Consider the following 25,711-nt stretch of genomic DNA (forward strand, 5'->3'; position numbering starts at 1 on the left):
TGTGCAGTTTTACCACAGACCTTGTTTTAATAAGAAAATCTCAAGGGAACAAAGAGAATAAGTTTTCTGGTGTTTGATGTCACGGCTGCGTCGCTCTATTTGGTGAAAAGTTTTTATTTGTTTTGAAGTTTCACACATTCTGTTCTCCTGCATTTGTTTTAACCCATATACAGTTATTTATTAACCCATATGAAGTTATTAAGTTAGTTGAATCTACTTGTCTGTAATGCATCTATGACAGTACTATGACAGTACTCAACTCTTTTCTGTTTGCAGGGCACAAGAATGAAGTCTACATCACGAGAACAGCGGTGCCACATCCAAAGCAGACAGAACTGATACAAATCTGCAGAATATTTTATTTCCTTGATCATTCTGAAAAACTTTTTTTTTTTTAATGGGCCTTTAATTACGTGTATATCATGTGATTACTTGAACATAGTTTTTAAAATCTTCACACTGATCCTCAGTGTCAGCTGTGTCACGTCTGTTTAGTTTCCTAATTCGCCGATTAGTCACCAGAAGAGACGGACGGCAGCTCGCGTAAGTGTTTTGAATAGCTTGGTCGCAGTTCTGTTGTATAGAAGAGACTGTAGATGGTTCGCACTCTGAAAAACTAGACAAAGTCTTTTACAAAAAGAATCAAATATTTTAATAGAGCAAGAGCAGACGTTTCAGCCATCCAGCTATTCTCAATGCTCATAATGAATCAACACCAGACATGCAGTCAATTAGTACTCAGTAGGTAATCAGGGAACAAGTAACATGTGCAATGTGAGGAGCTTCAGCCCAGACCCAGAGAGCAGGTAGAAACACAATCCCTTTTATAGAAAAGTTAACAATGTTAATCTCTTAAAAAGGAAATATTTACAGAAAACATGAATAGTTTATCTCTTCATTCATCCCTTTCGGGAAAAGACTGTTGAGTTCAAAAATCCAAAAAGATTCTCTCTGTAGCAGTTTTTTATCTAAATCACCACCTCTCCTTTTAGACAAAACTCTTTCAATGCCCAGGAATTTCAGGTCAGAAATTGCATGCTTAGCTAGTTGAAAATGTTGGGAAACAGACGAAGTTGCATCACATCTCCTAATTGCACTCAAATGTTCCAAAATTCTCGTTCGTAAAGCCCTGATGGTTTTGCCTACATACAACAAAGGGCAAGGGCATATCAAAATGTACACCACGTGAGTAGATTTACATGTGATCAATTGCTTGATTTTATATATCTTACGTGTGTGTGGATGTGTGAAAGACTGGAGTTTAAGGTAATGTGAACAAGAAGTGCATCTTTTGCATGGGAAATTACCCTGGGCATTAGAAAGAGTACTAGAGGGAGGCGTGGCAATATCAGCATGGACCAGCCTATCTCTTAGGTTAGGGCTTCTAGAAAAGACACAAAGAGGCACATTTTGAAAAAGCCCATTCAGTTGATGATCACTTTTAATTATATGCCAGTGAGAATTAACAATATTTCTAATTTCTCTGCTCAAAGGACTATAAGTCAGTTTTAGAATGCAGCGGCTCTCATTTTGTTTGGAAACCACATTGGACGAATGTGTACCAGAGGCACGTACTTTGTTTAGTGCTGTATCAAGCCAACTGTTGGGATATCCCCTAGAGTTAAAATCTCTGTATAGAAGTCTTGCTTTTACCTCAAAGTCATTTTTGTCAGAACAGATACGATGCAATCTGGTGAACTGACTGAAAGGCAGACCACGTTTCAGAGATGTAGGGTGAGCACTTGTGGCATAAAGTAAGCTGTTTTTCTCTGTGTCTTTCCTATATAAAGAAGAAACAATATGTCCATCAATAACAGAAATACAGGTGTCTAAAAAGTTCACACTAGTGGCACTCACTGTATAGGTGTACTTAATAGAAGGTCTTAAGCAATTCATGTATAAGACAAAAAGTTCAAATTCAGATAAAGAACCATGAAAAATCACAAAACAGTCATCAATGTATCTCTTGAACAAAATTATCTTCTCCAAGAAAGGATTGTTATTGAACACATACTGTTCTTCCAAAAAACCAAGGTATAGATTGGCATAGTCAGGGGCCATAGTGGCACCCATAGCTGTGCCACTGATCTGAAGGTAATATTGATGTTCAAACAAGAAATAGTTTTTAGTGAGCACTAATTCAGACATATCTACAATGAATTTAGTAGGTAGACCATCATCATTAGTCCGAAGATCAAGAAAATACTTTAAGGCAGTCAAACCATCAGTGTGAGGAATGTTAGTATACAAAGAAGTTACATCCATAGTAGCAAGCAAAACATCCTGACCTAGATGACCAATCTGAGACAGACATTTAAGAAAGTCAGATGTGTCCTTGAGATAACTAGGAAGTAAAGTAACCAAAGGTCTGAGAATAAAGTCTACATAGTTAGAAAGAGGTTCAGTAAGACTATTATTACCTGCAACAATTGGGCGACCTGGTGGATTAGATAAATTTTTATGAACCTTAGGCAAAATATAGAAAGCTGGTCTAGTTGGGGTACGATTGAACAAGTATTGGAATTCTCGTTCAGAGATAAGAGAAGAGGAGTGAGCTTGCTGGAGGAATAGTTCTATTTCCTTTTGAAATCTACTAGTAGGATCAGTGAGCAAAGTTCTATAAGTCAGATCTTGTAATTGTCTTAGAACCTCCTGATCGTACAGAGTTTTAGGCATAATTACTAGACCACCTCCCTTATCAGCTGGCTTTACCACAATGTTTTTATCTTTACAAAGTTTGTCAAGGGCCTGTCTTTCAGAAAATGTCAAATTATTAATACCATAGTGAGGATGAGGATTGCTAAAAAGCTGCTCAACATCACGTTCAACAAGTCTACAGAAAGTATCCAATGAGGGGTTAAAGGTGGGAGGGCAAAAAGTACTTGTTGGTTTAAATTTACCTCGCTCATGTTTGTTATAAATCTGAGAAGAGGTAGTGGTAGTGTCCTTATAATAGGTCTTCAATCTCAGATTGCGAAAAAATTTAAACAGTTCTATTTTGGTAACAAAAGAATCAGCAGGTTTACTAGGGACAAAACTCAAACCCTTATTGAGAAGGCTTACTTCGTCTGGATGTAGGGTGTTGCCTGTGAGGTTGAAGATTAAGTTATCTTTTTCCGGCTCTGCTTCCTCACCATAGATATGGGTTTGCTGCCTGGTCTTGCTGCCTCGTCGACCTCGACGCGTCTTCTTAGGTGTGAGCGTGTGACACTTTGGAGGCTGTCGGTGTCGCTGGACTGTCCTCCTAAAAAATCACCCTCAACACTAGACGCTGAGGTTCTGTTCAGCGTTCTAGTTGTTTAAATTATTTACTTGCTATTAGGAAGGAATAGTTAGTTTCCTGCCTATTTCTACTCTGCATTTTCGTTGGTTTCTGTTTGATTGCACTTACTGGTAATTAGAATAATTTGCGCCTCAGCTGAGAACGAGCCTGTGTGATTGTGCAAAGTGTTAGTTTCGTCTTGAGCTATTAGCAATCCTACCTTATTGGCTGTGGGCTGATCAGAAGCCGGCCATAGCTGTTTTCACTCTAGTTTCTTAGACTGTATTTATTTGATGTCAGAGCGCTAACGCGGAAAAGTCAGCGGAAACGTTCAGCGTCCTTGTGTGAAGACCAACGAGTGTAAAGACAGACGACTTTTTCCTGCGCGACTTTGACCGAGCAACGACACCGAGCACACACTTAAGTATCGTTTTTATCTTCCCTCACACTTTCCTATCCTCTATCCTTCCACCTCTATCATGTTTCCAAACCATTCCGGTTCTCTCACAACCTCGCTCTAAAAACACACGCAGAAGGTTACGTAACCCTGCTAACCTGCGCACTCTACATCTTCCACTGCACCTCTTTCTTTCTCTGTAGGTCTTTGGAATTGCCAGTCAGCTGTCAACAAAGCCGACTTCATTTCTGCATTTTCCTTACATTCCACACTTAGCATCCTGGGCTTGACTGAGACCTGGATTTGTCCAGAAGACTCGGCAACCCCAGCTATAGCAAATAACGCAGTCTCTAACCCCAGAGACTGCGCTATTCTCAGTCACTGAAGCCCTGTGAACTGCAAAGGCTGATTCCAAATCGTCAGTCCTAATTCTGCTGGATCTTTCTGCTGCTTTTGACACTGTCAATCATCAGATTCTCCTGTCTTCCACTTCGCTGGTTTGAATCCTATCTCACCGGTTGATCCTTCAGGGTGGCCTGGGGAGGGGAGGTATCCAAACCACATCAACTGGTCACTGGAGTTCCTCAGGGATCGGTTCTTGGACCCTTCCTCTTCTCCACATACACTACATCGCTGGGTCCCATCATACATGCACATGGCTTCTCCTATCACTGCTACGCCGATGACACACAGCTCTATCTCTCTTTTCAACCAGATGACCCAACGGTAGCTGCACGGATCTCAGGCTGCCTGGCGGACATCTCGGCATGGATGAAAGAACATCACTTACAGCTCAACCTGGCAAAGACGGAACTACTGGTCTTCCCTGCCACTCCGACTCTACGGCATGACTTCACGATTCAGTTAGGCTCATCAATGATTACCTCATCAACTTCGGTCAGAAATCTTGGTGTAATCTTTGATGACCAGCTGACCTTCAAAGAGCACATTGCAAAGACTGCTCGATCCTGCAGGTTTGCACTACACAACATCAGAAAGATCAGGCCCTTTCTGACAGAGCATGCTGTGCAACTTCTTGTCCAGGCCCTTGTTGTTTCTAGACTGGACTACTGCAATGCTCTTCTGGCTGGTCTGCCATCAAACACAATCAAACCTCTACAAATGATACAGAATGCAGCGGCACGACTGATCTTCAACGAGCCCAAAAGAGCGCATGTTACACCTCTCTTCATCTCCTTGCACTGGCTACCAGTGGCAGCTCGCATCCAGTTCAAGACACTGATGCTTGCGTACAGAACTACCACAGGCTCTGCACCCTCCTACTTCCACTCACTATTACGAACCTACATCCCCTCCAGAAGTTTGAGATCTGCTAGTGAGCGACGCCTTGTGGTACCATCACAGAGAGGCTCAAAATCACTCTCCAGAACATTCTCGTTCACCATTCCTGGCTGGTGGAATAATCTTCCCACCCCTATCCGGAACGCCGGATCCCTGGCAATCTTCAAGCAACAACTGAAAACTCATCTCTTTCGGCAGTACTTGACTTCATCCTAAACTTACAATTTTCCCTCTATCTTTCTATCCACTTACTAGCTTGTACTTATTTGAACAATGACTGAGACTTGGTGTTACGAGCACTTCCTCTGTCTGACTGCCTCTTCAAGATTAATCGCTTTTTGTATTCCCCAATTGTAAGTCGCTTTGGATAAAAGCATCTGCCAAATGTCTAAATGTAAATGTACTTCGTTCACTTCGGCCCTGTGTGTTTCTGCTCTTTATCGTCACACACCGAAGCGCTTTAGTGCTGCTGTCTCACATCATGTGTGTTTACATACTGTCCTTGTGTGTGTAACGGAAGCCTAATCAGAGACGGAGGTAAACAAACAGGTATTTACTGAACTATATGGATACTGGCATAAGAGGTGAGTAGAAAAGAAGATGATCAGCACAGTTTAGCTGAGAGGAGACGCTCGAGGAGCACAGGAGGAGAAGGGGAATCCACAGAAGACGTCTAGCCTCCAAAGATCAGGTGAGAGAATGAGTCCTCGACACACTGGAGACCAGACATGATGGTGTGGGAAGTGTGAGGAGATGAGGAACAGGTGTGGCGTTAGAACTCGTGAGATTCTGATCTTTGTTGGTGATTCCGTGACAAGTTGTATATTACAGTAATAATAATAACAGGCATCTAAAAATGTGGTTCACATGATTTACACGTGAGATGGAGGTTCTGCTTTAGGGGCTTTTGTGTCTTTGGTGTCTAATGCTTTCATTTGATTGATTGATGTGATGGAGGTACATTCATCAGCACTGATCTGATTATCGCCTTATTTCATGAAATCATTCACAGAACCCACAGATGTGTGATTGAGATTAAAACTGAATTAGATGCCAGACTAGAACAGGGTTTAACATAAACCCTACAACACATTTGTCAATCAGTGGGACTGAACTCAAGACTTTTGTAATCCTGATTGCTTCAGGCGTGAAGGTTGTGATCCTAAATTCTTTGGATTGGATGATTAGGCTCAGTCTAAACTTTACAACGTTCCAGGGGCCTCATTTATAAAGTGTGCGTACGCTTAAATCCACACTGGCACTCATATTTATAAAGACAGTCTTTGACGTGGAAAAGTGCTTAGCGTCACGTCAGGGTCTGAGCAGACGTACGCACTTTTAATTGTCAGAGTATTGCATTTTTTTTTTAAAATATAAGCTGCTGTTGCAGCTCGCTGTTCTGAATTATGATGATTGGTGATATTTTTTGTTAATGACATTAATTAGGAGTCGTTTACAAGCAGAGAGCTGAAACCATTGTTGCGTGCAAGTTCAAGACTGTTTGCGGGTCATAGATTTCACATCTGAAAGAGACACGTACACGCTTTTCCTGTTCGTACGTTCATTCTATGAATCAAACGTACACATATTTGAGATATGATCATAAGATCAAATTTAGGATGGTTTCTGCGCAAAATTTGATAAATGAGGCCCCTGGTGTAAGGTTCACCCAACGAAGATATCCAATGGTGGCTGAAGGTTTCAGTCTTTTCAGTGCGCAAATTTAGGTTAAAATGCTAATTATTATTGATCATTCATAGGATCATTTATCTAAACATTTGATTATTCTCTTTAACTCTTTAATCTTATTCCTATAACACTTTGAGTCTTGTCCTGGCCAGTATACGAATCTCATACTCTCAAACTCGTCAGTCTTGGTCATTAGAGGCGATTGAGTAATTTTCCAGACGTGCCATACTTTGCTCATTATAAAATATATTATCTGGCTACAGAATCACACTGATCGTCTTGCAAGATTTCCTTAAGAACTCAGACCAAGACAAACATCTTCCAAATGGAGACAGGAACTAACAATTGGAATTTGCATTGATCAAGTAGAGTTTACACCTTTTAAAGGACAGATGGTAATTTGCATAAAAGACACTGGGAAATGGCACACCTGCTAAAGTAAACAAATTATCTCTAAACTCTTAGGATCTGTATTCCCTTTCAGTCTACTTCTAGTAAGATTGAGACCATTGTAGCAGTCGTCCTGAGACAATTCAAATGTTGCCAAACATGACTGAATATCACTTGCATTCATGTAACCTAACCCTGTATAATTCTATTGACCATTCTGAGTGAAGAGCGATGGGTGCGAGGGAAGGACTGGTGAGAAGGGACTTTTCTTACTACATCTCTCAGTGAGATGTCGAAACGAATGGCCATATCTCAGATCATCAAAGTGTCTTAGGCTCTTCAAGTCTTACACTGTTGCCTGTTAAACCTTTCATTTCATGGCACGTTTAGTCTGAAATTACAGCTTCAACTAGACTGAGGTCATGAACAGAATAGATTGAGTAAATGAAGATACCTGAGCTCATGAATCAGACCACTGCCAGTTTCAAAGTCCTCCAAATGAGCCCAGTCAAAAATAAATGACGTCAATAGACAAATTAAATAGTTAAAAATATAATTCCAAATCAATTACAAAAATTAGCTAAAGCAACAAACTTTGTGAACATTGTCACAGCTTTATTTTATTTAAATTTGTAAATGAAGGTTAACATCTGTTTGTGTTGAGGAGCATGCTTGGTTTGTCACGCTGAACCCGTGTCGTGATGAACTACGATTGCCTTTGTTTCTCCATCTACAACTTTACTCAAAACTGACAAAATTGTGGGACTTTTAGTATTTAGTGAAGTGTGTGAATAAAATAACACTAAAACAAACCATGCGTATTAAAGTTTTTTTTTTTTTTTTTGCAGATGGAAACAATTGAAATGCTTTGGATTAATTTGTTTTATTTCAATTACAGTCATGAAAATAACTTTCACCAAAAAAAAAAAACTGAAAATCACTGACCATCAATCAAGTGCATTTAGCAGGTTAGTTCCACAGACAGCTGATTGTTATATACTCCTAAACTGTCATAAAAAACAGGTTTTGTATATTTGAGACCAGCGTGTGCTGCTTAGAAATATTACATCCATGCACACAGAACAGACGTGAATGACAGATTTTCATATTCATATATTTAGGTTTCCTTTCATATACAAATCTGCTATGAACAAAAAATGGAAATACACAATCAGTCATCGTGATTGAATGGTTGAAAACCCATGAACGTCATAAAGTGTTCATGTTTAAAGTACATGGTACCAAATATAACGCAAATAATGGAACTCAAATCCACTAGCACAAATAATAAGCAAAGTCAAGTGAAACGTGCAAATATCTGAAATTTCAGGTCAAAAGAAAAAAGTAAAACTGTACAAAACAGGAATGACTAAATTGCTAAAATCTCAAAAATAATCAGTAACTGAACTAAAAAATCTGAGGATTTTAACAGTTGACAAGAGTTGCCAAGTAAGACGAACTAACTGGATTCTTTTAGAGATGAAGCTGTTGTGGTGAGATGAGGCTCAAGGTTCGTTAGAGAAGGCAAATAAAAAAGATTTTGCATGCATATTTGTATTGATCTTGTAGGTACCGCCTCATGCTTAGGGGTTACCAACATTAGCAAGATGCAACTTCCTTTTTACAAGGTGTGTTTGGCTCAAGAGGAACACAAGCTCATTTGGTACACGGTCGTCTCTTGTCTGGTTCTTTCCCATTCAGTGCACAAAACCCGTTCACATCCACCCTGGTCTTGTAATCCGTATCAAACGCCGTGGTTAAAGGAAGGTGAAATAAGATGCAAACTCATGCTTTGGTCAGACCTTCTGATCTCCGGTTCAGTCTGGGTTTCCTGTAAAGCACATGCCAGTCAGTAACCCTGCCTTCAGCTACACTGCGTGATGAGCCACTGTTACACATCACGGGAGCATCAGACCGTTTCTGCTGTGTTTGTACAGCACATTGGACAAAAAAAACCAAACCAAAGGAGAGTCGGTCATCTCAAGACAATGTGTGTTTAGGACTAAAGCATGAACGCTGTCCAAGTAAACATGCTGAAAAGGTTTTCTCTTCTCCAAACAGTCGACCCACTGGAATTATGGGACATTACTGACTTAAGGCAAAGTTCCTCAGAGTTCATTCGTAGTTCAAGTGGTCTCCAAGGCACTCCCTCTCTGAGAAACATCTGTAAAGTGGCGCTGTTGAGTCAAACGCTTCAGTGCTCAAGGTGTGAAGTACTAAACAAACAGGGTTTCCGGAGCCTGTGGAGGGTTTGTTGGACCCCGGTTTTCCATCCGTCCCTCTGTCAGAACGATCCGGCTGACGTCTGCGACGAGGTGCGAGCATCGAGCCAATGGGACAGAAATCTCCAGAAACAAACGTCTCAAGCGACTTCAGCACGAGCGCGTTGCGTTGGGGCCACAGTGCTAGCGGGCTACAGTGCTAACGTGGGGAGTTAGCCTTTGCCCTGACGTCTCTCTCTGCTCAGCGAGGATCTCCGTCAGACGAGACCAAGGCAAACAGACGCAGAGACCCAGAAGAGCTCAGAGCTCTGGGAAAACGCTCGTCCCCTACATCGGCGGCTCCTCTTCCATGGGTTCATCCTCCGTTCTGAGCAGAAACACAGCAAAGCTGCTCACAAAACTGAACCAAAGGAAAGACGGAGCATAGAAAGAAGGGAAAGCGGCTGTACCTTTTCTCCATGGCTGCGACAGATAAAGAAGCCATTGCCGTCACCGTCTCGTTCTCCTCAGAGTCGCCCCTCTGAGCTTCCAGCAGAGACAAACCTGTGCTGGACGCGAACCGCTGGACGGAGCACCAGTACTGACCTAAACACAGAGAACAGGACACACAATCAGCTCCACAGGACCCTTCCAGCGTCAGTTCAGCTCGACTGACATCGTCCTGAAGTTTGTATAACAAGCCAAATTCAGAGTTCAGCATGGCGTCGATCACGGCTCTGATTCCCAGGGTTCTGAGAACATGTACAGCATATCTCAACCTCAAACTGTTCCGGATAATGGGGTCTGAACATAAAATAAAAAATATTCACACAGAGAAGAGGTCAGTAAGTGATTCTATCACACTAGCGCTAACGGTCAAACCGTATTTTATAGGGAGGCAGGGATATTGGATTTCTGCTGATAATTTTCAACTCATTTTGGCCGATGCCGACATAATATATTAACAACATATTTATCATTACATTTATTTAACAACATATACATCGTTATATATTAACCACATTAACCAAAATTACAAATAATTATTTATAGTTTTTAACAATAACTTATTTGTTAGAATTAAATAAACAATAATAATGTTTTTTTATAATGGCAGTACATTGGAGCTTTGAAAATAACTATAAATAAACTATATTTTAAATAACTGCATTTTTTTTTCCAGAAAGATGGAGTGGTAATCTTAACATTTTATTTTAAGATTTAACATTTGTAGATGGTCTAAAGCAAAAGAGTTGTAAAATTCTGAAAATAATTTTGAGCTCATTTGTTTAAAAAATATAATATTACACATTAATGAATAAATCCGTATATAAAATTTAAGTGTCATGTTTGTGATTTTTTTTGTTTTGTTTGTTCATAGAAGCTATAGCTTCTGACCTTTAAATCAAAACATACTCATGATTTTATGACATCAATTACTGCTTTATTTAATCAGAAACAGTCTAAATATTATTTGTGTATTATGCTTTCATTTTATTAGAAGTAGGCCAACAGCGCCCCCTACGACTCCTTACCAAACGGGCGTTAGGACCCAGGGGAGGCTATTACTGTTTACTCTATCACACACCGAACACATTCTGTTCTGCATTCTCAGTTTAAATGCAGCGACCCCAAACAGTGAATCTAGTCATCATTCAGGCAAAACTTTGCTTCAAGAATGAGCCACACTGCTGACGTGATCTAATCACTAGCACACCCTGAGCACATGTGAGTTACCTTATTCCTCTTACCTTATTCCGCTCTCATTTACATTTAAAGCCATTATCGACTGATTCCGATATCGGTTCGATATTATCGTGCATCCCTAGTATTTTAATTTAGTTTGTTTTGCCCTGTAGACGTCCACTCTTGAGACATACTGAACCTGGAACAATATTTGACAGGAGTAAATGACTCTTCTTGAAAAGAAATGAAGATCTGAATGACTCACTGTGATTTTCTAGGACTTTCTCTATGGAGCTCACAGCGTTTTCATTGGGTCTCTGCTTCAGGACGTCTGCAGAAAGCGGCTCTAGCTGTTCAACACACAAACACAAGCAATCAAACTCCACTCTATCGGTAACAATAAGTCGCCTTATGCAAATGAAAACTTACAACGCAAGGGATGATGGGAACTCATTTACCTCTATCCCCAGCAGTGCTGAGACACAGGCCTCTGACGCGTCACATATGGCCCTGAGGTCATGACCTCCCTCCAGCGCCAGCACCACTCGACCCCCGGCCAACCCCATCAGCTGTTTAGTCAGGTGACCCAAACCTGTCACAACCCCATGGCTTTTACTGAAACCCTCCAAATAACGAATACAGCCGGACACAAGTGAGTTCATAGTAAAGAGGCGGCGCTTACATTTGGAGGTGAGTTTATATCCTCCCAGTGGAGGAGTGTGTCCTTCCACAGCATCAAACCCTGCAGACACCAGCACCAGATCTGGAGCAAACTCGTTAGCGATCGGCATAACCACCGTCCTGTGAGACACAAACCTTCACTTTAAACTCTATATCACCTCCTGAAGTCTTAATGCATCCGTCACACTCACAAACAACTGATGAATAGATCTGAAGAGCAAATGAAGAGCGAGCAAAACGTGTTTGAGGCTCTTACCTGAAGGCAGCGAGGTATTCTGCGTCTCCCATCGGTGGATCCAGTCCTCCAGTAAACGCCACGTTGATGTTGAAACCGACTCCCGGCCCACTGCCCACCTGTTCAGAGGAAGTGCTGCAGGAGTGAGCAAACAAAACACCTTCCCACAATCCACTCACTCGCATCGTGTCATTACCTCTTCAGGAGCGCCGCTTCCCGGGAAGAAATTGCCATCGTCGTATCGATGAAGCGAAACGTACAGAACTCTGGGATCGTCGTAGAACGCTTGTTGAGTTCCGTTGCCATGATGAACGTCCTGAATGTGGTTTAACAACAACGATTACATGCTAAACAGACAGAAAAGAAAACACAGAAGTGCCAAATAATTCTTCAAAATGAACTTACCCAATCAACAATCAGAATTTTGCTGACATCGAGTCTTTGCAGTAGGAGTTTAGCTGCTATGGCAACAGAGTTAAAGTAACAGAAGCCCCTGTGATTGGACGAGAGCACCAGTGTTACAGGAGTAAAGGCAGAAAGCACAGAAGGACAAATACAGAGACGCGTCTCACATGGGAGTGCTCTCCTCTGCGTGGTGTCCCGGCGGTCGGACCACAGCGAAACCGTTCTGCAATGAAGCCAGAGACACACCGCTCCACGTCAATCAAATAATACAGACAGAAACACAGACACACACAAAGAGGGAAAGACGATGGCAGATGATGACCTTCAGCTCTCCTGATGCCACTTTGAAGACGAGTTCGACCACAGAACCGACGGCCAGACGCGCTGCGCTCGACGAGTGAACTTCATTCCAGACCGTGTCACTGTCCACCTTCACAGACAAAGCAGAAACTCTCCTTACATGCTGCACAAATGAAGACATGGTTGAGACGGACTTTGTCTCTACTCACCCCAATACCGCCACACGGCAGCCTGACGAACATGGAGATGAGAGAACCTGAGCCAGACAGAGAGAAGACGACTCAGAGATGCATTCACACCGCAGAATCTGATTAAATGATAAGGGGATCTTCGTTTTGGATTGTAAAAGTCTTACTGTCTAGTTTCTGCCGTAGTGGGTTGGTCCCGTACAACATGACATGAGCTTCAGAATGAACCGTCTGCAGTTCCTCTAATGTGGCTTTTCTCCCGCGGATACACTGAAAGTAAAGTACAGCTAGATTGACTCTAGTGCGAGAGCGCCCCCTGCTGACATCATGAGAAGTGCTGCGGTAAACAAAACAACAGCAGCCTCCAAAACCCAACACTCACCAGCGAAACAGCTCTATTATCAGGAAGCACAACTCGATGCACCGTTTCAGTCAAATTTTAAGGACCACAACTTTCAATTATACGTGAGTGATTCACACTAACCCGCTCGAGAGAAATATGGGACTCCCGTCTGTTTCTCAGTGGAAAATTGAGCATCAGCATCGATTTTTTTGGGAATATTTCTCTCATTAAAATGGCAAAACAAAAATCAATCATGTTTGTGTCACATGCAGAGTTTCAGTGATAGAGATCAATTCACCCAGTGCATCAGAAACAAATAACCAGTATTCATGTCCCACCTCACACTGGCTGCGCAGGCCCGTCTCCTGCAGCCGAGACCAGATGCTCTGGATGCGTCCGGCGTGTTCAGGGTGTGTGTTGGTGTTTCCACACATGCACTGGTGCTTCTGCATGAGAGAGTCGTACACCAGACCTAGAGAGAGAAACTTTAACTGGAGCGCACAACCTTGTGAATTCTGTTTTGATGTCACCGAGAGGACAGGTGTGACGCACCTGTGGTAAAATGGGGTTTGGAAGGCTGCTCCTGTGAGCTGATGAAGGAGGCGGACGCAGGAGATGACTGGGCTCTGGACAGAGGACGGTGCCCTGGGAAACTGACCGATGCACCGGACGCCTCCATGGACGCCTGGTAGTTTCTGAGCTGATGGATCCTCTGCTGCTCCAGTAGAAGGGCCTGCTGCTAACACACACACACACTATAGGTGCTGTGCACTGACAACAACCACAAGAGGACGACAAACCTTGAGCTCTCCTTGAGCTCTAGGTGTCTCTCACCTGTTTGAAGAGCTGCTCTTGTTCTTCCTGTCTCTGCTCCTCTGTGAGATCAGGAGGTTCCTGTTTAATGGGGAGGCTCATGGGAAGCATTTCCGTTTGTGTGGCATCCTGCTGCTCTCGGAGCTCTTCCTCCGTCTCTTCTGGGTGGCTCTGGTGCTGCCGATCACCGGGTTTAATCAACATCTAACAGACATACAGAGAAAAGACCATAAATCATAACACATTTTTTCAGGGTACACTGTTGTTGCCAAAAACGTACGTTGATTTTATCAGTCATTTCGCTGATGCTTTTATCCAAAAGTAACTCACATTGCATGTTATCATTCCCTGGGAATCAAACCCATGACCCTGGCATTGTTAGCAACACACTCTATTTTATACCATTTAACACTTGCTTTCTTGAACCATATTCAGGTGTTTGCCTCATTTACATAGACAAAACAGCTGCTCTTCATTCAGGATTGCATGGACTGTAGGAAAGCAAGTCTTTTCTCAAACTCTGACTGAATGGACTTGCTTTGGTTCAAGCTAGAGCAGGGGTGTCCAAACTTTTCCTAAAGGGAGCCGGATTCGACGATGTGGAAACACTGGGGGGCCCAATGCTTCTCGCATGAGATATATATATATATATAAAAATATAAATAACAGTAGCTTGAGTTTTGTTGAGGACTTAAAAATCTGTAAATATCTTGTTTTTAAAGCTTTAATAATTATAACATAGAATGACTTTATGGTATTTAGTCTATTAACATTTATTTTGTATAAATAGAAAGCACAAAACTGCTTATATCAACATTTCTGGCCTATATTTCATAACTCCCTTACCTTACATTCAATTGGCCTATATGTCTACATTAGGATAATATAAGAAGATTCTGTATAAATATGCAACATTTCTGCCACAATACCACAGTTACTGTTACTACAGTAAATCAATTGTAAATGTTGGTGATTTGTGGATTGAAAAGTATTCTTACTGCATTGTTGTCGCACAATGTTTCTCCTATTTTCCGCATTAGTGTTGTTTAGAATGTCAGCGCTGTTTCATCTGCTTTTGACATCTGGTTTGTATGGAAACCTCTGCTCCAAACTCAAATGCTTTTCACAGCGCTGTTTAGTGGTCTCGTGATCGAGATCAGTCAGCGACTAAACGCATTTGTTCTGAGCTTATTAGCTCTTTATGCAGAGCTTATAAGGGCCGTGCGGCGCGGTTCTAATGAGTCGCGTTTAGGAATTCGCGTGCGCTTACTACGCTAAAGAACTGAGAGCGCATATGAGTTATCAAATTGTTATCACTCGCGTTTTACTGCTACGTCTGGTCTACAATTTATTGCTGTCATCTTGTGTTGACATTGTGAAACTGCATAGGTGTATTTTGTAAATTATGCTTGGCGGGCCATATATAATATAGGCCATTTAAGACAGCTGCGGGCCGCTTAAAATCCATCTATGGGCCAAATACCGTAGTTTGGACACCCCTGAGCTAGAGCAACTGGGACTGATGTGAGATTAAATTTAATTTGATGCTTTTATACAAAGTGACCTACAGTGCACTGCACTCAAGGTGCCAAAGCTGAGCTGAAGTACAGTCTGTAGCGAGGCGGCAAACACCTGTTGGCCAGGTGCCAGAGGAACATTACTGATATCACAGCTTCTTTTGTTGCCTCATCTTTATATTTCTTCCAAACAAGCTTTTCTTTTTTTTCCCTTCTTGAACGTGAGGAACTCCAGAGTGAGCAGCTCTCAGCTGAAAGACTGATGCTCAGTGGTGTGATTAAACACACAGAGACTCCAATCACACTCCAGTTCCTTATTCTGCACACAAAATCTCGTTCTAATGATGCTGAAGAGCAGGAGCGCAAAGCTCAGTTCCTGGAGGGCCGCAGCCCAGCAGAGTTTAGCTTCAACCCTAATTAAAGCACCTGATCCAACTAATCCAGTCCTTCAGGCTTATTTGAAAACTACATGGTACGTGTGTTGGAGCAGGACTGGAACAAAACCCCTGCTGTAGAGCGAAACTGAACAAGCCCATCCTGCTGATATAAAACCTTGACCTTACATGACCTCATCTGGCCACGTCTCATGAGGATCACTGAAGTTCAGTAGAACTCAAAACTTGAGTGTGTAAACTCAGCCCAGACCCTATCATCATGTGCTGCTGAGCTATCGGTTTCCTTGCAGCATTCACCATGAACCGTAACGGCAGAGAGAACAGACATTATTCCTGCCCACCTGAGAGTCGCTCTCTGCTACAGCTAGTTATTACAGTCATCTCATCTGTCATGATAGGTTGAGAAGACTAATGTCTGACCTTGTTGATGTGGAGCTGCTGGAAGTGCTGCTTGTGCTTCTCCAGGAACTGCTGGTGCTGTTGTTGAACCACGAGCTGCTGCAGCGCCTGTCCGCTCTGAGGCAGAGGAGACGACTGTGTTCGGCCCAGCGTCCGGTGCTGATGCAGCTTCTGCAGTGCTCCTGCAACGCATGCACACACACACACTCCTCATGAACACACACTCGTACAGACACACACACTCCTCCCCATGAACACACACTCGTATAGAATCTGATTAACCAGACGGACTCCTGACTCGGGCCGCACCTCAGCACCACTGTGAACGGCGGACAGTTCACACATTCCAGGTTTATGTAACGCTTTGACAGAGGCCCTGGGAAACGCTCAGCGATCCGGGCCAGTAGATATTACGCAAATAAAGAGGTTTGTAATGACTGCATCATTGTTACTAAACCAAGACAGAAACTCAGAACTCTGAGCTCTACTAACCTGCGGCCAAAGGACTCGGTGGGGCTGATTGCTCCAGAAGGACCATGTGCTGCAGCAGTGTTTTGTGGGAGTTTGCAGCATCCGAATTGCCAAGAAATGACGGCAGGTGAGAGGTGACCAGGAATGGAGTGCTTATGGGTAAACCGGTCACAGACAAACATTCGCTTTCAGGCTGGGTAGACGTCACCTTGTTGAAGAAGCAACAAAATAAAACTCAGCCTTTTTCAAAGCATCACATGACGAAGCAAAATGAAGATGAGTGCTGACCAAACGCTCCTAACCGGGTGGACAAATACACGTTTCAGGTTGATGATGACGGTTTCTCACACACAGATCAGATCAGTACAGTATTAACTGTGAATAATATTTATTCATTAAAGGTCGAGCTGCTGCGTTACACACTAATTACTGTTTATGTTCCGGTAGAAATATCTAAACCTCCTTAAAAAACTAATTTACTTGAAAGGCAACACTTACTCAAATCAGAGGATCTGTCCTGAGTTAAGTGAACGTTTCTAACTCATTGTGAAAACAGCACAAGCTTCGTTAGATCTGAACACTCACGTTGGTGGCAGCGGCCGGCAGACCCAGGGTGATGTTGGGTAGTGAAGGAGACGTGTAGAGCGACAGCTGACTGACCGACCCATCCTGACCAGCCGGCCTGTGAGACGACTGGAGCACATTCACATTTACACATTAGCTTTTATCTAGGGATGTAACGATTCACTCAACACACGATGCGATACAATTATAAGTCTTTGGCTTTGTCTGTGCTCTTTCCATTTGATATAAGAGGCAACCACTGTATTTTAATCACGATCCAAACAAAGATGCTGCATACATGCAGCATGAGCAGATTTGAATCTAAATTGGATTGTACATTTTTGAAAGTTGACGCAAAAACAGAATGGTCTGACCTAAGTTTAGTGAAACTATACTACATAAAACATCTGAACGAAACCGAAACAGCAGACGACTCTAGCTGAATGAGACGCAGATTCTCTCTCTGCCAGCAGGTGGCGCTTATGAACAGCGATTCCTTGGTTACCGCTATAAACAAAGCAGCCCTGCGCTTATGATCACTATTTTAATGTGTTACACAAAGACGACATGAAAAGAAAACACCATCTAAACTTTTCTAAAGACAGTCAGTTCCCTTCAGAGATACATTCATATAAACTCAGTCCCACCTGCGAGTCATTTAACATCTCAACTGATTCATTACATATTTCTATTTTCAGCTGACTCTGAGTGCATCGTTACTAGGGCTGCGACAATAAATCGATGCAAATTCAATTCTGAGACCTTCCCAATGCATGGCGATTCTCTCTGGAATGGATCCTGAGCTTATATTTTAACAGCAGATGGCGCTCTACTCTAGTTTTTATCCACACACTCAAATGCTGATGAAGAAGAGCGCTGAAGAGCACCGAGTCTGTAATCTCACCTGAATGCTTTATGAAGCCAGGTTAATGTAAGCAAAGCCCAATGTGAAATACCCTTGTAATTCGCTTCAACCTTTTCGAATTTTATGAATGATTATTTTAGGATAGATTTTAGGTTTAGGTATAAGGATGTGGAAACAAGCAGAGTACGGCTGTTTCTGAAGCATGCAGCACCATCTGCTGTTCAAAACTAAGCTCAGAATCCACTCCAGAAACAATCGGCATGCATTCGGGAAATCTCAGAATCGATGCAGAATCACTTCTCGATTCACGATTCATTGATTAATTTTCCCAACCCTAATCGTTACATCCTACTTCTATCCAAAGCGACTTATAATAGACAAACATAAGCAATTCACCACAAAGCCAACAGTATTTGTAGTGTAGAGTGCCAGCTTTATTAGAAAGCTAGACTGGGAACAAGCTAGAGCAGAGGTGAAATGTAGAGAAAAAGAGGAATTTTGTTGTGTAATAAAATCCAATCTTCCACGAGTTTATGAAACAACTCTTCTTCTGTGTGACAACACACACACAGACACACACACATTGATGCAGTAAACCAGCCTCACCTCAGTCACGCTGATGCCGTTCTCGCACAGGTTTCCGTGTGAGCTGTTGTTTGGGGAACTGGGTCCAGATCCAGGAGCGCTGCTACATGCTGAATCTACAGAACGAGAGACAGAGTTTTCTGTGTGAAAACAGTTGCAAATCCACACCAGCACATGTGAGCGCGTCTCGAGCATCACCTGCCATGTCCAGAGAGTGTTTCTTGAGCGTGCTGATGGGACTGTTTTTGCGGCGCAGTAACGGGCTGCTCCTCCGCTCTGACACCTTCTGCTTCAGCCGCGAACGCAGCTTCAGGTTCGGTTCAGACGCTGCAATAACAGACACAACAACAAGCTGTTTTCACGCTGCTTCACTTTATGCAGAAACTGAACAGAGAGTATGTTTCATTCAGAGTGAGGTTTGGTCAACCGCTCCGGGACATCTAATAACACTAGTGTCCTAACTACACGCAATGCAACAAGATTCCAGCGACAAGCAATTTGTGTGTCCACACCAGACGCAGGGAGTTCACAGTTTTAACGTAATGTTTGCTTAAATTTAATTTCAAGATCTGAGGTAAACTATCTATTGTTGCCATGTATGGCTCAGTATGGCTATAAATGTCAGGCAAAATGATATTCAAACTCACTTAGACACAATCAACTTTGAATAAAGCACATAATAAGTACGAGAGATTATCACTGTCATATAGCTTGTATGTTGTTTCAGCCACAACATTGCGGAAATAGAAACCGTTTCTAAAATAGAAATTTTGCATGTCGCCGTCGCAGCTAGTTAAGACAAAAACTCAGAATAACATGAGTCTCTGTGCATTTATCAGAGACTCGCTGTGCTGCCTTTCACTACATGAGCTTTGGCAAGTTACTATGAGCACCGTGAAAACCGTGGCTGCTGCAGCATCAACTAACTGCTTTTCTTCAGCACACGTGTGTCTCGTGGCAAATTCTCTCATTTGATTTTCATTTAAGATGATGATTAAACGCACACGTCAGGCGTAACTGAGCACTCTCCACCCTCCATCCTTCGATTTCCTTCCATTTGACTTCTTAAATCAAGACAGAATCTCAGCATTGGAAGAAAAGGTTGATTCATCCTGTTCTCTATTCATTCGGTCGTTACTGGAAATGATGCTCATGGCTCATGCTCACTAGACAGAAAAAGTACAGAGAATGAATCAGGATATTGAGGAGAGCCGCTGCTCAGGGACGAGGCATCCGATCGTTCACTCATTCTCTTTAACCTATATTTAATTGACTGAAGTACAAAGAAAAATCTCCAATGTTTTTACTGGCCAAATTTTATTTTGTAAATATAAACTAATTTTGATGGCTGCAACACACTCCAAAATAGTTGGGACACTGTCACATCAACTTTCCCTTTAATTACAATGTTTAATTGTTTGGAAATTGAGGATACTAATTCTTAAAAGTTTTGTGAGCAAAATTTTGCCCAATCTCACTAGATACAAGACTTCAGATACCTATCAATCTGTGGACATCGTTGTCTGATTCTCTTTTTCATGATGGGCCGTACATGTTCAATAGGAGACAGATCTGCAGGCCAATCAGTCACATGCACATGTGTCTATATTGTTGTAGCACATGCAAAATGAGAGCTGGCATTGATCTAATAACCATGGACTTCCCACGAAAGAAGTCATCTTGATGGCAGTATACGTCTCTGTACAATACCAGTATATTCCTCCATGTCAATGGCACCTTAACACATAAGCCAGTCACCCATGCTGTTTGCTCTGCTGCACTCATATACCATGACAGATGTGTGCTTTTGCATCTATCACTGATGAAAAGTCTGGATGGTCCCTTTGGTCTTTTGGGACTGAAAACTCGACATCCATTTTTCCCATGAAACAAGTTGAAATGTGGACTCATTTGAGCACATCACACATTTCCCCTGTCTTTGTGACTATCTGAGATGGGCTCTGGTCTTGAGAATCCAGTGTTATCACTGCATAAAATTAGGGCTGCAGCGATTCGTCGACTACGTCGATTATGAAAATAAGTCAATTAGCATGGAATGCACTGATGAGTCGCACCTTTAGCCACTCCCATTGCGCGAACCTGCAGTTATCCCTACTTAAGATTGTTTTTCTTCCATGTTTAACACAAAACAAGACTCTAGAGCAGAAGGTAAAGTCTAGTATGGCACTATCACTTCATAGAGTTGCGTTCATAGAGCATATTATACGACAGTCAGAACCGCATATAGCCGAATAAAGTAGCCAGTACAAACATTGCAGGGGATTTATCATTAACACTTGTTTCTTTGGATAACGTTATATGAAGCACCATTACTTCGAACGAATTATACTTGAAACCGTACAATAGAATCGGCAATAACTAAAGCACTTTCATCAGGTTTCTCAGTGGGTGCATTACTGAGTGGGGAGAACCTGTCTGATGTTCTGATCGGAACGGAAGAGCGGTGTTTTGACCCACGACTAGGCCGCCTCACAGTCACCCAGCTGCCCTGCTGCACGGGCTCAACCGGAACCGAACAATGTACAGGACTCCCTGAGCTAGTCGCATCCAAAGCAGCATCCTCTAATTCTGAAATCTTCTGTCAGCCTTACTATTTCCCTGCATTTATCACATGTGAATCCCTCGTCGCCGACAGAGAAAGATAAACTGCACATGTGGCAAACAGTGCAAACAACAATAGCAGGAGAAGAAGCCATTAATCACTGTGATTGAAGAATGATTCGCTTACCACTGTTGTTTGATGAACTCGTGAAAAACGGAGCGAGAAAAAAGAAAATAAGGCGAAAATAGAAACGCGAGTGACAAGCTAACCGGCGAACGAACACGCGCGGTTTTAAAAAGCGAACGATCAAATTAGTTTGACAGATAATACCAGAAATATGGTGGGAATTAAGTTACATATCACTTTAAACAACAGAGAGTGAAAGTAAGACAGAGATTCAACAGAAAAGCGAAGCTACACAGAGCTACAATCGCAAACCTCTCAGCAGCACGACAGACAGAAGCAATCGATCAGCCTCACACACCCTCACTCGCTCCCTCACACACACACTCCATCCCTCACTCACTCACACACACACACTCCCTCCCTCATTCACTCACACACACACTCCCTCACACACACACTCCATCCCTCACTCACTCACACACACACACTCCCTCCCTCATTCACTCACACACACACTCCCTCACACACACACACACACACACACTCCCTCACACACACACACACTCCCTCACACACACACACTCTCACTCATACACACCCTCACTCACTCACACACACACTTCCTCTCACACCCTTACTCCCTCACTCACTCACACACACACACACACTCCCTCCCTCATTCACACTGACTCCCTCACACACCCTCACACTCACACACTCCCTCACTCACTCACACACACTCACTCCCTCAGACACACCCTCACACTCACTCACTCCCACATTCACTCACACACACACACCCTCACTCACTCACACACACACTCCCTCACTCACACACACTCCCTCACTCACACTGACTCCCTCACTCACTCCCTCACTCACACACTCACTCATACACACCCTCACTCACTCACACACACACTCCCTCACTCACACACACTCCCTCACTCACACACACTCCCTCACTCACACTGACTCCCTCACTCACTCCCTCCCTCACACACACACACACACACACACTCCCTCACACACACACTCCCTCCCTCACACACACACTCCCTCACACACACACCCTCACACCCTTACTCCCTCACTCACTCACACACACACACACACTCCCTCCCTCATTCACACTGACTCCCTCACACACCCTCACACTCTCCCTCACTCACTCACACACACTCACTCCCTCAGACACACCCTCACACTCACTCACTCCCACACACACACTCCCTCACACACACACACCCTCACTCACTCACACACACACTCCCTCACTCACACACACTCCCTCACTCACACTCACTCCCTCACTCACACACTCACTCATACACACCCTCACTCACTCACACACACTCAGTCACACACACACACCCTCACACTCACTCCCTCACACACACACACACACACACACACACACACACACACTCCCTCACTCACTCACACACACTCACTCCCTCACACACACACACACACTCCCTCACTCACTCACACACACTCACTCCCTCACACACACACACTGACTCCCTCACACACTCACACACTCCCTCACTCACACCCTCACTCACTCACTCACACACACTTCCTCTCACACCCTTACTCCCTCACTCACTCTCACTCACACACACACACACACACACTCCCTCACTCACACTGACTCCCTCACACATCCTCACACTCACACACTCCCTCACTCACTCACACACACACACTCACTCACTCACTCCCTCAGACACACCCTCACACTCACTCACTCCCACGCACACACTCCCTCACTCACACTGACTCCCTCACACATCCTCACACTCACTCACTCCCTCAGACACACCCTCACACTCACTCACTCCCACACACACACTCCCACACACACACCCTCACTCACTCCCACACACACACCCTCACTCACACACACACACACACACACACACACACACACACACACACACCCTCACTCACTCACACCCTCACTCACTCACACACACACACTCACTCACACACACACACTCACTCCCTCACTCACACACTCACTCATACACACCCTCACTCACTCACATACCCTCACTCACTCATACACACCCTCACTCACTCACACACCCTCACACTCACTCACTCCCTCACACAAACACACTCCCTCACTCACTCACACATACTCACTCCCTCACACACACCCTCACACAAACACACTCCCTCACTCACTCACACATACTCACTCCCTCACACACACACCCACAAACACACTCCCTCACACACACCCACAAACACACTCCCTCACTCACTCACACACACTCACTCCCTCACACACACCCACAAACACACTCCCTCACACACACCCACAAACACACTCCCTCACTCACTCACACACACTCACTCCCTCACACACACCCACAAACTCACTCCCTCACACACACACACTCCCTCACACACACACACACACACACACACACACTCCCTCACTCACTCACTCACACAGACAGAGAGACAGACACACACATACACACACACACACACAGAAATGCGCTCCTGCAGGCCAGAGTAAACTGTGGCTCATATCCAGTGCCGGGCTCGAGTCAACAGCATCACACCGGCTTCACCACTAAGTGAATAATTATACGCTACAAGCAGCGCCGGCTTCCTCTGAAAGGTTAGGATCCTTTCACGCCAAAAGTCACGCAACACAAGAACCTCACCAAAACAGAGTCGCTATTTCTTATTGCCTTCTTCTTCTCCAGCGTCACTTCAAATACTTCAAAGATGGGGAGTGTGAAGCACCTGTTTTGCGCAGTGGAAAGTCGTCTCTGGAGTCGTAGACGCCCATGGCAGGATGGTTGTAGGTACTGACGGCGGTCTGAGGAGGGGAGCTGTGATCCAAAGAACTGTGCTGAGATTTCCTGCAAAGAAAGAGCAGACAGACAGTGAGACAGAGGAAAACGCGATGGGAAAAACAAACAATGTACGGACACTGATACAGTCTCTCCAGCTTTATCATCAGAATAAAGCTCAGCCGTGTGAATCACTGTAGTTATGCACTGCTGAGTTAGGATTATGGTTATGCAGCATCGGCTGCAGGTTCAAATCCCATTTTCCCTGCACTTTTCCCATCTTTATGAACTGCCTGACACATTAAAGCAGTAAGCCCATGTGTCGGTGTATTTTGACAACACAAATGTTGCTGGATTCCTCTTCAATGTCTTCCAAAATGTAATTGTTTAGAATTCTGTTTAGAATTGATTTATCTAGTCGTCAAGCAGATACAGTTATTCAAGCACAAACGGATGAAAACATTGATCTGAATGACAAACAGTTCAGCAGACCTAAGACTAAATGTTCTTAGACATGTGACACTTCTTACCCGTACCAGTAGCGTGGGTTGCTGGAGATGCAGTGGTTGAGACTGCGCTGAGCAAGCGCTTTCTTTTTATTCAGAACAAACTCCTGCAGACGCATCTTCACCTCTGTGCTGGCCACCGCACCTGTTCAGATTTACCAAAGCTCGCCGTCAAAGAGAGTCAAACCAAACTGCTGATCACAGCTTTCTTAATATTTCAGTGTAACTGACGTCTATTATTAGTGGCATCACAAGGATTTTCTTACTTCGACGTAGCAGTGAAAAACTGATAATGAACTCACTCTCCTGGCCGCGTTCTTTGTTCTTGAGGAGCTGGATCTTCTGCTCGCGCTGCTGTTTCTCCAGCTCCTGCTCAAGCCGGTGCTGCTCCACCTTCCTCTGATGCTCCAGCAGCTCCTGCTGATGCTTGAGGGCCAGAAGCTCCTGCTGATGCTGGTGAGAGGAACAAGCACACAGGTTAACAGCTGGCTGATGTGGGGTAGCGGTTAAAGCTGAAGGACAATATTTGTCAGGTGTCAGATTCAAACCCAGCGAGCAGCAACTCATGACACATCACCATTGAGCAGATCAGCTCAGGTTACTCCAGACTGAACCTGCGATCTATGACATGACTACAAATCCATACGACTAGCTCTTGATTTTAACCATCATCTGATCACAAGATTAACGGCCGATAACGATCGCCTGGTACTTCCATATTATACACAATACAATTATTTGGAAGTTTATTGCATTGCTTCCTCATTTTCTTCTGCAGAGTTTTGCTGTCTGTGTCTAGATGCCCCACAAACGGCTAACCTAACCCTAACCAGCAGAACCCACAGCTGGGTCAATACACTAATAAACACTAATGTGTGTACAATGGACCTAGAACATGACTGCAGGCCGCCCAACTGCTTCCCAGCTCACAGAGTCAACAAAATGGAGCGTCCACCACGTTCTAGGGCTGTGTATTGGCAAGAATCTGGCGATACGATACGCATCACGA

General features: G+C 43.6%; 1 protein-coding gene across 3 annotated transcripts in view; it reads right to left on the minus strand.

Moving 5' to 3' along the window:
- Positions 1-7,884: 7,884 nt before the first annotated feature.
- LOC306879614 (histone deacetylase 4-like) overlaps positions 7,885-25,711 on the minus strand; it is a 38,388-nt gene continuing 20,561 nt past the window's right edge. The window contains exons 5-27 of one of the 3 annotated variants that reach the window (XM_079432710.1): positions 25,005-25,155; positions 24,733-24,847; positions 24,147-24,265; positions 18,887-19,015; positions 18,710-18,804; positions 17,260-17,367; positions 16,696-16,882; positions 16,225-16,385; positions 13,914-14,096; positions 13,632-13,815; positions 13,418-13,551; positions 12,904-13,006; positions 12,758-12,804; positions 12,571-12,678; positions 12,416-12,471; positions 12,249-12,336; positions 12,040-12,159; positions 11,865-11,962; positions 11,610-11,728; positions 11,386-11,519; positions 11,193-11,277; positions 9,712-9,847; positions 7,885-9,629 (exon numbers count right to left, since the gene is read on the minus strand). In XM_079432710.1, coding sequence (XP_079288836.1) covers positions 9,590-9,629; positions 9,712-9,847; positions 11,193-11,277; positions 11,386-11,519; positions 11,610-11,728; positions 11,865-11,962; positions 12,040-12,159; positions 12,249-12,336; positions 12,416-12,471; positions 12,571-12,678; positions 12,758-12,804; positions 12,904-13,006; positions 13,418-13,551; positions 13,632-13,815; positions 13,914-14,096; positions 16,225-16,385; positions 16,696-16,882; positions 17,260-17,367; positions 18,710-18,804; positions 18,887-19,015; positions 24,147-24,265; positions 24,733-24,847; positions 25,005-25,155 — 2,700 coding nt within the window. In that variant the 3' untranslated portion in view covers positions 7,885-9,589. Of the gene's footprint in view, positions 9,630-9,711; positions 9,848-11,192; positions 11,278-11,385; positions 11,520-11,609; positions 11,729-11,864; positions 11,963-12,039; positions 12,160-12,248; positions 12,337-12,415; positions 12,472-12,570; positions 12,679-12,757; positions 12,805-12,903; positions 13,007-13,417; positions 13,552-13,631; positions 13,819-13,913; positions 14,097-16,224; positions 16,386-16,695; positions 16,883-17,259; positions 17,368-18,709; positions 18,805-18,886; positions 19,016-24,146; positions 24,266-24,726; positions 24,848-25,004; positions 25,156-25,711 lie in introns of all 3 variants that reach the window. The other 2 variants (XM_079432709.1, XM_079432708.1) reach the window with 2 other exon arrangements.

The sequence above is a fragment of the Barbus barbus genome (assembly GCF_936440315.1).
Source record: "Barbus barbus genome assembly, chromosome: 13".
Lineage (NCBI taxonomy): Eukaryota > Metazoa > Chordata > Actinopteri > Cypriniformes > Cyprinidae > Barbus > Barbus barbus.